At 46.6% G+C, this 13,520-nt stretch overlaps 1 protein-coding gene across 2 annotated transcripts; it reads left to right on the top strand.

Annotated features, from left to right (window-relative positions):
* Positions 1-3,362: 3,362 nt before the first annotated feature.
* On the top strand, positions 3,363-11,727 carry LOC116941890 (RNA-binding protein MEX3B-like). Of its 2 annotated transcripts, none has more exons than XM_032953214.2 (3): positions 3,363-3,676; positions 4,337-5,056; positions 9,002-11,727. In XM_032953214.2, exons 2-3 carry the CDS (start codon positions 4,495-4,497, stop codon positions 10,390-10,392), a joined length of 1,953 nt encoding a protein of 650 aa, XP_032809105.2. In that variant the 5' UTR covers positions 3,363-3,676; positions 4,337-4,494; the 3' UTR covers positions 10,393-11,727. The 2 variants fall into 2 exon arrangements, with proteins under 2 accessions (XP_032809105.2, XP_032809106.2); XM_032953215.2 differs by having other exon boundaries at positions 3,365-3,485.
* Positions 11,728-13,520: the final 1,793 nt, after the last annotated feature.

The raw sequence follows: 13,520 nt of genomic DNA on the forward strand, positions 1-13,520 counted from the left end.
AGCATCCCATTTATTGATGGCATTTTTACTAACTTATGAAGAAAAAAAATCTCACAATTGCAAAATACTAAATACATGAGTGTAATTAGTACAGACCCATAAAAAAACTTGGTCAACATGATCTACGAACCAGAACCCACATTTTCCAGTCCCCATTATTGGCACATTACACCCGAGCAATGAGCTAGAAATGGAGAAAAAAAATATCAACGTTCTTATGTCTTCAGTTGCTTGTTAAACGATTGAAAAATGGGAAAAAGTCCGGCGGTTTGAAAAGCGGAACCTGAGTTGTGATCAGCTTCACCACTCAAACCGCAGGGGGTTTTGGAGCAACGGCTGTGCAGTTGAGACAGCACCCAACTGATCATTCATTCACTTTCAACAAAAATTGATGAATACAATTTCAGGACCCTTTTATGATGGCATCTGCCATATAAGATGGTGTTAATATTGTAACAAAAAAATTTAAATTGGATAATATATATCTTTTCATATATATATAAATCAGAATGAATTACATAGCATTGCATTTTGAGACATATAGGAATATTTCCAAGGCTATATTAAAGAAAAATGTAATATGAATTTGACGTAACCATCTGATATGTTATCCTAACTATAGATTAATTTGTGAATTATGGATAAATTGGAATACATATAACAGAAGCAGATAGAGCGGTTTCTACCAGTATTTAAAATGCCATGCAAAAACCAACACAAATGTGTTGCGCTCACAAATACTAAGCGTAGATCAATTCTAAACATCCACTCTCTTCGGACGAGTGCTATTAGTGAGCACCTATTGATGTTGGCACGGCATACGAGGGGGTGGTGTGGTCACCTTTATAACTCCAGGGCCGATGATGACACCGTGTGAGTTACCCTGCAATAATACTGTAATTATACATTTATGGCTTCATTAGTTTGACATTTATCCCAGACCAACACCGGGTTTTCGTACCTTTTGTAAGTGGAGTGCATAATCAGGCATCGAAATAGAGTATATGGACTGGGTATTTCAGCACTTCGCCACAATATATATCCCACAGTCAACGCTCTTGCACTCACAGTTGACCCACACATCCACAGACGCAATTGAACACACGGTGCACTTAAACAATAGTACCCACACACGATTTCTAACAACACGTTATTAGGCTGGTCTGGTGCTTCACTAAGTCGACTGAGCCTAGAATGAGGACCTGCTGGGGTGGGTCAAAGTCAGCACTGGGGAGACAAAGGCAGCCAAGTATGTTGCGTGCTGACTCCACCACCGTTGTTATACCATGCTGGCCGAAATGAGTGCTTGCACACACACGACAAAGACCCAACCGTGTAGCCTCAACACACTGTTGGGGAAAGTGCTGTTACTGAGCACCTATGAAGGCCAGCAAGGGGGGGGTGGGTGGCCAGTACAACGTCCGGACGCCTTTGTCTCCCCAGTGGCGATGTATACACGCCGCACCAGGCACATATTTGAGGTCGAGTCGATCTAGGCGAGGCCAAAGACCGGTTAAAAAAATTCTCACTGGTGTCGGCCGTGAGCAGGAACCGAACCCAGGTCGCTGGGTTCATAGAGCAGTGCGCTAAGCACTAAAACTCCCGCTCCCCAAAAGCACACAGCCACACACACATAACAAAAAAATCAACGGCCACATGGATCACAAAATCAAAAAGCTCCCAGTTCGTTATTTTCACGCTCATTATTTTTACAGCTGTCAAACAAGCGCGCGTAATTCAATACTTCGCAGTTCCACCAGGGTGCTCATACACTTGATATGCACAACGGGCTGACCTTGCTGATTGTATTTAATTCATCAGCTAGCGCGTAGTGGTTATCCAGTGCTGGATGAAGACCTTCTCAAGCCGTCGGCGTCTATCGCTACTATCCTGCGATGTGGTAGTTAATACTTATAGGAGTCCACCCTGGTACCTGCGCGCGAGCGGATTTAATCGCTCCATCTCCGCGTTGGATGTCCTCTCGTCGGCCACAATCCCGAGGAGCAACGTTGTCTTGCCCATGCGTCATTTAATTTAATTTTCTTCAGTCATAATTGTCGTTCATCTGCATGTGTCCTATAATCCACGTTGTCTAATCCACGTCTCGCATGGATTACGCATATCGATTAAATGTAAGGAACGTGTCTCTCCTCCCTCTCCACGCTATTCTTTTGGTACTTTAAAGTTTTTGTTCCATTTTTTTGGTTTAATTTCCATGTTTCTGGTCATATTATAGAGTATGCGTTTAATTAAAATAAAAGTTATTCCGTATTTAAAACAGTGCCCAATTAAGATGCCGTGTTGGCAGTCTGCACAAGAAGAGATGAATATTAATTAAAAAGATCCCCTTTTACCAAATTTGCAATTAGCACTGCCTTGCAAAAATATACTTTGAGTTCAAAGGTTCTGGTAATATCCCATTTTTATTCAGAGCAGGCATACAATTTAAAGATCTGACAGTGGTAGATCACACTTTACACTCTCCAGGATGTTACCTTGAAAACATTGGGAGATTTCACGTTGAATTATTAAGGATATTTTGAATTGTTGTTGTGCAGTGTCACATTAGCAGATACTATATCAGGTACAGGAGTAAACACATCATCAATAAAAAAACAAGATTCACTGATTTAAAATAAAAACACGTGTCAATTTCTGACTGCAGAACTGCGAATGTCAGCTTAAAATGAAATGCATAGCTATGGTTTTTTTCATTATTTATGAAAAAGGGTGGGTGCCCGAAACGTCGCCTATTAAAAAACTATATCTCTACTTTTATGGCAGCGTGTTAATGACGCTCACGTTGAGCGTTTTTTGTGTAATTGTTCACCATTGCCAAAGCAGTATCACCGAACAACAATTCAAGTTATTTTTTTCTCCCCATTTTAAGAACCGTGCGAGAAAGCTTGAGTTTGGGGATGCGAACTCGTCCGTTCACCGCTTGACGGCTCCAACGCACAGAGCAGGAGCAGGGGGCGGGGCCGCACGTGTACCCCCCCGCCCTCTCCCCGTAACCCCGCCTCTACCCACCCACGTAACTCCGCCCCCTTCCCCACCATAACTCCGCCCACCTAATTAATATTCGCGACAACACGCGCGTGCCCTCCAATCTTGACGCGCGCTTTTCACGCGTGACGTCACGCGCCTTGCGGGGTGGGGGGGGGAGCCGGTTAAGACGATGGGCGGTGTTTGGTGGGGGAGGGGCGGATCTGTCGCGCGCGTGACGTGACGTCTCCACAACCCCCCCCACCCATAGTCGCGCGCGCACTAACGACGTCGCGCGCGCTCGACGGCCGTCGCGACCAATGGGGGAGGCGCGGGTGGCGCTCTTCGACCCCCCCCCCCCCCCGGGGCGAGGGGGGGCGGGGTCTTCGCGCCGGTGACGTCACAAAGCGCAGTTGGCGGGGCGCGCGCGCGGCGTGTGCACCGCTTTTGTTCTGCTCGCCGCCTCCGCCGCCGCGCGCGCTCGCGAACATCAAACTCTGGTTGTTGTTATTATTGATTACAATTTACAGTGTCAAATTGTTTTTTTTAATTAGCGTCTTTATTATATATATTTTTTGGAGGAGGAGGAGGGGGGGGGTTACGTGTGATTATTATTAGCATTATTTTTTTTAAGGAAGATTCGTCCGCAAGCCGCGGGCTCTATGTTTACATCTCGAACCACGCAAATCTGGTATATTGATAATGATACAGTGCAGACCCGCATTCATTGTTGTTGGTGGCAGTGCCGATAATGTTATTATTTTGAGTTAATGGACTCGCTTTGTAATTCTGATGTCTGCGCCTTGTGTCAACCCTCTTACTCTCTCTGTCCTCCTTCCAACCACGACCAAACTTTAACCCTTCATTAATAAAACTCACATAATACAAAATACACGCGCATACGTAAACACGCGTAACGTACATTCACATACACGCACGATAAACACGTACACTTCACATACAATACACATATACAAATAAACACATGTATAATACGCTGACAATACACGGCCAAACGTACTTCGCATACCATATACTTAAACAATGCATGCACTCTGTATGCACTACACCGCTGACTCACTGACTGCCATACACTAATCACATGCATATACAATGACACACTTTGACACATACACTAACACACACACACTTTGACACACTGACACACGTTGGCACACTGACACACACTGACACACACTAACACACACACTGACACACACACACTTTGACACACTAACACACACACTAACACACACTTTGACACACTAACACACACACACTAACACACACACTGACACACACTAACACACACTTTGACACACTGACACACACACACTGACACACATTACAGATGTATCGCGAAAGGCGCTCGCACGCACCGCCTCCCCTAGCTAGAGCCGTGGTCGCCGGGAATCGTCTCCTCGTCCACCACCAGCACCACCACCAGCAGCACCACCACCAGCAGCAGCAGCACCACCACAAGCAGCTTCACCAACACCTCTCAGCGTCATGCCGAGCTCGCTTTTCGCAGACATGAAACAGCGAGGAGGCGGCAGCAGCAGCAGCGGCGGCAGCAGCGGCGGCAGCAGCAGCGATGAGCTGGGCGTGGGAGGAGGAGGAGGTGGAGGTGGTGGTGGTGGAGTCGGTCTCGGTCATCGCCACCTCCACCCCGAATCGTTCGACGAGCGCCGGGCGTTGCAGATCGCCCTGGACCAGCTGAGCCTGCTGGGACTCGACGGGGTCCCGGGACCAGGACCTGGGCCGGCTCCAACAGCGGCACCAGCGGCAGCTGCGGTAGCTGTAGGAGCTGGCGACAGCAGCAGCAGCAACGGCGGCGGTGGTGGTGGTGAAGATGTAGAGGTGGAGATGGAAGATGATGAGGATGATGAGGGTCATCATCAGCAGCAGTCGTCTGTGAGCCACGCCGCGCTGCTGCTGTTTGGAGGGGGTGGAGGAGGTCTGGGAGGCGTCGGAGTCCTGGACTCGGGCTCCTGCAAGCGAGGCCACAACACCACAGAGTGCGTGGCGGTGCCCAGCTCGGAGCACGTCGCAGAGATCGTGGGCAGGCAGGGTGAGAGGAGTGCACGTCGCTGACGCCTTGCCCGGGGCCCTTTGTTGTTGGTGGTGGTGGTGTTGTTTGATGGTGGTGGTGTTGTTGGTGGTGGTGGTGTTGGTGTTTGATGGTGGTGGTGTTTGATGGTGTTGGTGTTTGATGGTGGTGGTGTTGGTGTTTGATGGTGGTGGTGTTTGATGGTGTTGGTGTTTGATGGTGGTGGTGGTGTTTGTGTTTGATGGTGGTGGTGTTGGTGTTGTTGGTGTTTGATGGTGGTGGTGTTTGATGGTGGTGGTGTTTGATGGTGTTGGTGTTTGATGGTGTTGGTGTTTGATGGTGTTGGTGTTTGATGGTGGTGGTGTGTGGTGGTGGTGTTGGTGTTTGATGGTGGTGGTGGTGTTGGTGTTTGTTGGTGGTGGTGGTGGTGTTGGTGTTTCATGGTGGTGGTGGTGTCTGGGCTGCACGTACGCTTCTTACACTACTCATTGATGCACACACACATAGTACACTGGACGTGTACACACACATAGTACACTGTACGTTTACACACTTACATAGTACACTGTACGTTTACACACTTACATAGTACACTGCACATGTACACACACACAGTACACTGCACATGTACACACATAGTACACTGCACGTGTACACACACATAGTACACTGCACGTGTACACACACACATAGTACACTGCACGTGTACACACACACATAGTACACTTCACGTTTACACACACACAGTACACTGCACATGTACACACATAGTACACTGCACATGTACACACACACATAGTACACTGCACGTTTACACACACATCACACGCGTTACAGATGTATACACATTACATTCACCGGTTTACACACATTACACACATTCATATAGACTACACACGTTTACTAACTTTCGTTTACACTGTACAAAGACAAAGATCCCACGTGTAGCCTTAGCCAGACTGTTGGGGCAAGTGCTGTTAGCACGGTACACAAGGGGGTGGGTGGCCAGCACCACGCCCGGCCGCCTTTGTCTCCCCAGTGACGATGTTTACTACACACCGCACCAGGTACTATTTTTTTAGGCTGAGTCAACCTAGGGGATGCCCAGGCCCGGTTCAGATATTCGTCACACTGTACTCGCACATTTAACACACATACACGTACATGCTACACACACATCACACGTTACAGATGTATACACATTACATTCACCGATTGATACATTACACACATTTACACACTTTATTACATAGCATATATTGATTGATGTACTGTATACATTTACACCCATAGATACGTTCTTTGATATTTACAGGAGTGTACATTTACACACTTATACGCATTCTTATGTGCACAGTATACACACTCGCTGATGCATATATTCAGTGCATCATCCATAGAGTGCATGCACAGTACACATTTAAACGTGCACAGGCATACACATTGACACGGGTACATTCAGAGTAACAGGAATAATAACATATACCCGCATGCGCGCATTCTAACGTACTGTAAACATACAGTGTACTGTACTCGCACGTGTGTGTCAGCCCACACACCTGCACGCACTACGCCCACTGTATGTGGGGCACACGGGTACACAAGTAGGAACGCGCACGTGTCTTCCTGTTACGGTCACACGTTGCAAATGTATGCTCGGAGGTGAACACGGGCAGTAAGAGTAACCCATTTACTCATTCGCCGAAACGGCACAGTGTACTCGCCTTCAACCACGCCCGGCCGCCTTTGTCTCCCCAGTGGCGATGTTTACGCCCGGCACCAGCTGCTCATTTGAGGCCGAGTCGTCCTAGGGGATGGCCCTGTTACCCGGTTAAAACAGTCGTCTGGAAATATATACACGTGCATTAATACACACACACACGCGCGTGTAGCCAGCCACGCATTCTTAAAGTCTCAGACGTTCTTCATGTGCAGATGTCAACGTGCATACTTTCACACGAGTAGACACGGAGCGACCTTTATACATTCACGTACATCGATCATACATATATTGCTAAGTTCATACACGTGCATCATTCATTCCGTCGGCCTTATGCAGGACAGTTGCTGTTAGTGAGCATCTGTTAAGTACAGCATGGTCACAGTAACGTTCTTATGTATACATGTACATGTAGCCTGCCTGATACGTGTACCCCAACAAGCACATGTGTACATACACCGAGACACAATTCACGTAAACGGCGTAGTGGCTGACTATCATGTCGACATGCACATCATCACACAATGACACCACAAGCGGCAATTGGTACCTGATCCTAAAACCCGGCACCTCTGGGTGGATTCAGCCCAAAATGATGTATACATCAGCTCCAGTGCTAGCACCACTACTGCCAAGTTCTGCTCCCAGCCAGCCTTAATAGATGCTCGCAAACAGCGCTTTCGCCAACAGTAACAGCCCCTACGGCAGAGGTGGGGAGGGTGCACTGTTTATACGGCTGTGGCTTGGATGAATGGCAAGGGTTTAGGTAGATGTGCCTCGCCTGGAGAGGTGTATATGTTGCAGTGGTGTACTCTATTGTGTGTGTGGTGCGTGCAAATATATATACCCAGTTACAATGTGTGTGTGTGCATATGTCATGTACGTGCACCAATATGACTTGTTTTGTGGTCATATGCACATTGGTCATGAACACAATAGTTCGGTGTAGACGTTCCAAGTTTCATGTTTAGCAGTGTGCTGTGTATTGTTAGCCACATATGTGAGAACATGCTGTGCATTCCATAACTACACATTATATATGCTGTGTATATAAATGTCTGTGTAACACTATACATTACACTCCTATATTGTTCTGTGTTTACGTATACTGTGCATTAGTTCATATGTATTGTGGCCTTTGGTATTGTGCAGCGTATGCATGCTGCATCGCGTTGCGTGGATATGTGTGCATGGGAATTGATGATTATCAGCCATTGATTATCCACTGCTGGATGAACGTCGCCCCACCTCGTTGGCATCCTTTTTGCTCCCTTGATGGCCCCAAAATGTTTTCGTTGGCTTCTCTGTGCCGTGAAGGGCCTTTGGTCGAATCGTCACCTATTGTGGCTTTTTAAGGCAGTATTATTGAAGAATGTGTCGAGTTTTATTATTAAGTAGAGATAGGATAAATAATAAGAAGTTGGAGATGACACTTTATACCATGGGGCCAGATGAAAATTACATTTGTCTGCTACCCAATAGCTACTGTTAGATACCTATATGCCAATTTAAAAACTGGTCATCAGAAAAAAATGTTATTCTCATCACGCTTCATTGTGTGAAGTGCAATCTCCATTTCCTATTATCCACTCGATCTCTCTGTGTGACATGAAGAAGGGCCATTGCCCAAAACATTGTTAAACATGTTTGTTACTTAAAGCCACTGTTATTGCCGAATGTGCTGAGTCGTCATGAAGACAGTTGTACTTCGTGGGTTTAAATGCTCAAGTGATGACCTGGTCGGAGATCTATATGGGCCAAGTTTGCTGCAGGGCAGTACTTGCCATATGGAGGATGATGAGTAATGGTCGTGGTGTCACCTTCCCGCAGAATGTTTTTTTTTCCATCTCCAAAGAAACGCCTTCTTGTGTCGCCGCCGTGATGCTCCGAAACGCGAGCCCTTTGTGTTGTGGTTGGAACCCGCGTGTCTCTTTGTGCATGTTACGCGTGGGGAGGGGAGTGGGTGGAGGAGCGAGTTGGCCCTTGCTGGGCCAGGGACCCCTCCTCCCTTGGGGCGGCGACTGCCTTTGCTTCCCGCCTCCCAGCTCCTGCTGGCCCCTTGTGTTCGAACCATTGGAGTGCAAGTTTTATTTACCCCTCTAGCCACTTAGCCACGCGTGCCCATTTGCGCCTGTTGGCTTTGGCGATGGGCCCACCGTTGGATTTGCAATGCTGCCAGTTAACTCGTGTGTCATTTTCCCCACCATTTGCCCATTACTAATTAAGACTGAACCGTGTCCGTGCAGGTTGCAAGATTAAGGCGCTTCGGGCGAAGACCAACACGTACATCAAGACTCCCGTGCGAGGCGAGGAGCCGGTGTTCGTCATCACGGGGCGTCAGGAGGACGTGGCCATGGCCAAACGAGAAATTCTCTCGGCCGCCGAACATTTCTCGGTCATCCGTGCCTCGCGCAACAAGCCCGGGGCCCTGGGATTGCCCAGCGGGGGGCCCGTGCCGGGCCCCCCGCCCCCCGTGCCAGGCCAGACCACCATCCAGGTGCGCGTGCCTTACCGCGTCGTGGGCCTGGTGGTGGGGCCCAAGGGCGCCACGATCAAGCGCATCCAGCAGGGTACGCACACGTACATCGTGACGCCGAGCCGAGACAAGGAGCCCGTGTTCGAGGTGACGGGCATGCCCGAGAACGTGGACCGCGCGCGCGAGGAGATCGAGGCGCACATCGCCCTACGCACGGGCGGCCTCATCGAGTTCAACGACGAAAACGACTTCCACGTGAACGGCACCGACGTCGGCTTCGACAACGGCGGCAATGGCGGCGGCTACCAACCCGGCAGCCTGTGGATCCGCCCGCCGCGCAAGCCGTTCTCCACCAACCGCAACGACAGCTCCAGCTCGCTGGGTAGCGGCGGCGGCTCCACCAGCGACTCGCACCTTGGCGGAGGGAGCGGCGGCAGCGGCGGCAGCGGCGGCGGAAGCAGCAGCAGCAACGGTGGCCGCTACAGTGCCGACTTCAGCCCAACGAGCCCGTTCGGCAGCAGCGGGGCCTTTGGATTCGGAGACTCGCTCACATCGCTCAGTTCCGAAGAGCTGCTCATCGAGTCGTCGTCTGGCACGTTGGAGGCAGGCCCCACGGCCCTCCTCTGGGCCCACTTTGAGCGCACCAACCCGCTCGCGGTGCTGGGCAGCCTTCCCGGCCATTTGCACGGGCAAGGTGGTGGCGCTGCAGGGCTCGGGGGCCGGCACTCGGTCGCGGCCATCATCACCAATGGGAGCCGCCTGTCTCCCACCTTCGGCACGGATAACGGTCCACTGCTGGACCACCCGCTGGCGCGGCGCGCGCGCAGCGACCCGCTCACGCAGGGCCTGCCCAAGTACGGGCTGAGCCCGCCCGAGTTGGCCGACAGCTGCGGCAGCGGCAACGAGAGCGACGGCAGCCTGGGCTCCGGCTTTGGCGGCACTGCCTCGGGCTCCCCGGGCGAGATGGCCGACGTGGGCGAGGGCCGGGCGGCCCGCGACTGCGCGGTGTGCCGGGAGAGCGCGGTGACGGCCGCCCTCGTGCCCTGCGGCCACAATCTGTTCTGCATGGAGTGTGCGAGTGGTATCTGTGAGAAGGGAGAAGAGCCCAGGTGCCCTGTGTGCCTCACCACCGTTACTCAGGCCATCCGCATATTCTCGTAATCATAAGCCACTGATGTATAGCAGCGCACAGCCACTGTGTCCCTTCAAGTACTCCTATGTACATCAAAGATAATGCTATGAAAATACAGGTCAGGTATAACCATACTGTATACTCTTTATATTATATATTCACACAGATAAATATATTTTTGTTTTTGACTTGAAGAATGGCAGTATATTTCTTATAATAAATGTTTACTATTTAGTACATTAATTTAATTTATGAGTTTTAAATTGGATTTACTTTTTATTTAGGGTGGCCTTTTGGCTTCTATGGCATGACACTGTTAACTCATTTTATTAACAAGCTCTACTGAATATCGACACAATTGCTGTTTATGCATCGCGGTTGACAGTATTGTATTAAATATTACATAAGAACATAATATACTCATCTATAGCATTTCACTTAGCATGTTTATAATGGTACACTGTATGTGATAAATTCCTCTATATTAATAGAACAAAGAATAACCAATGTGTAAGTATGCTTTTCTATGCTATTTCTATAACATAAAGTAGTGAATGAAAATCCATTGCACCAATATACTTTTCTTATTTGCTATTTTAGTATGTTTACCACAAGTTTATGTATATGTAGGTAAAGTTAATGAGTCTATACTTTATTAAACAGAAGTGAAAATATATTTTTATTTTCTGATACAGGCCTTTAACGGTATGTGGCCAAATACTAATATTATATTTGCAGATATGAGAATTAATGAGAATTGTATTGTTTTATTTTTCTGCCGTATTGATGTTCCGCCTAATATCTGGTGGAAGTTCGTTGTTTATTTCTAGAATTTTATTGCACTCAAAAAAAGTTGAAACAAAGTTTAAGCACATGGCGTAATGGTCCTTGTATGAATAGCCGTATTGAACTGTGGAAGATGTTTATGCCGACATGGAAAGTTAGTTTGGTGGATAATAAATAAACTTGACCATTAACATATATGTTTATTGCTATTTCTGCTGTTTCAGACCATCAGTAGAACATGCCTAATTTTATTTTGATCTCAATGGCAAGGTAATTGGAATTGACAAAGGAATACATTGCTGTATGCCAATTTTTTGTGACAATCTTGGAATGACTTAAGCTAAATGGATATTGAGACATTTTCATTTGTACGTGTGTTAAGAAGCTAATGGTCTACATCTGGTGATTAAAGAAGCTAAATAAGACTAATATTTAAAAAAGACGTGTGTATTAGACCGTTAGTCAAGTTTAGGCAGTGACATTCTGCTAGGAATGGTACATTTTTTCTAAATGTATTTTATATGTGTGTGTATGTATGTATTTTAATGTATTTTTTAAATAAAATATCATTTAAGTTATGCAAGCTCTGATGCAGACTTGTGAGCTTGGAGGAGTGTCTACGATATGTGTACACATCCATTATCAAAGCCATTAACCATAAGTCTTTGGGAAACTGCTTGTTAAATACTAACAATTGGCTTGCTCGAAATCTTTTTCAAAATGCGTCAAGTTAAAAATTATCATTGTTGCCCCTTTTAAATGATCAATGTTGCAAAGAAATGTCTGATGAGTGCTCTTCATGTAATTGTACTAGTATAAAGGTAATAGGTAGATTTTAAACCATTGCATTAGATATATATTTTTTTACCCTATGCAGGCTTTGAAGAGCAATTAAACTGAAATGGAGTACTTGTGATTTAACTATCTTGACGAGAAAAAATGGCATTTTGTGCAAATGAAAACACTTTGCCGGTAGGCGCAATAGCGACAAAATTTATGATGTTTTTCAAATATGCTCACTCTATAAACCGTCGCAGCAAAGGGTTTCCGAGATGTGTAGGTGGAATTTTCAAGGAAAAGGAACCCCTCAGTTCTCGCAAAGACTCGTCACGGCTTCATGCAGGAACAAACTCGCACAACACACTGGCATGGGTGGGAACAAATAGAAAGTTCAAGGGCAGAAACCAAGTGGATTCATGCACTGTCTGAAATAATTTACGAGATCTACTTTCTCTTCCTTTTTAGAGGAAATGTATTATATATGGTTGGCTTGGCTTGTATCATGTGCATGCAAAGTAGTTTACACGTTATGGGAGCTGAACCGCAATAATTCACACTAGTGGTTTTATTGACCTTTACTTTTCAAGCAAAACGGCTCTACTTTGTTTTGTAACCATGCATCTAGGAATTTGAGTAGCTGGATTACGTTTAGGATTTTTTTCGTACAAATACAGAGATTAAATGAAAATAGATTTGTACAAAAAAATCCTGCTAAAATAACAGGAAATGGATTAAAAGTTAATAATGTAATTTATCCAGGAAGATGTTGAGTCAACTCTTGGGATGTTGCTGCATTTGTGTATTAATTATCTGTTCGGGTATAAATTATCTGTTGGGGTATGAATTATCTGTTGGGGTACAAAGAGGAGGCAGGGGGGAGCTACCAGTCTTGCAGACAGTAAGATTCTGTCTGCAAGAAATAAGCGATCACTCGTGCTGTGGATGTGGTTCTGCAGTATTCCATCTGCAAAATAAAAAACACGAGCCCCTGCCAAGAAAGGAAGCATGGGAGTTTACTATAAACAAAAAATGACAGCATCACCCAGCAAAAGGTGACATCAGCCCAGCATTTCTCAGCTTACCTTTGCTTTTTTGTCATGTCTGGGTCCATCGCTGCAATTGTGACCTCCCCGTTACCACCTCGACTAGGGTCATACGAGTACTTCGAGATTTACATTTAAATGAGCATGTTTCAGCAGTGTCGGCAAAATATTGCACAAATTAATGGAATGGTAGTATTGTAGATGCATTTTATGTTTTTTGTTGGCCGTTTTAATTTGTAAATAACGAACTTGTTTTTAAATGTGAAATTGATGTTTTCACACCATTTTTGTAGCCGTACAGTGAAAGTTTCTAAAACTAGGCAACCGTTTTTATCCAAAAAATGTCACACCAAGGAATGAGAATATATATTTATGGTATGCACGTTTTCATTTCCACATTAGGGTGAAACACCACAGCCCAGTGGCAGGACAACTTACAAGGAATATTGCACATCAACTGACACATGATCGCACAGAATAATTGGCTGCTTGCTAGTTTTTCATTTATTTCATGGGGAGCACTGGCTACATTACACCCTGATCGCAGA

Source organism: Petromyzon marinus, chromosome 13 (assembly GCF_048934315.1).
Source record: "Petromyzon marinus isolate PM22_M1 ecotype Great Lakes invasive population chromosome 13, UKy_Petmar_22M1.pri1.0, whole genome shotgun sequence".
Classification (NCBI taxonomy): Eukaryota; Metazoa; Chordata; class Hyperoartia; order Petromyzontiformes; family Petromyzontidae; genus Petromyzon; species Petromyzon marinus.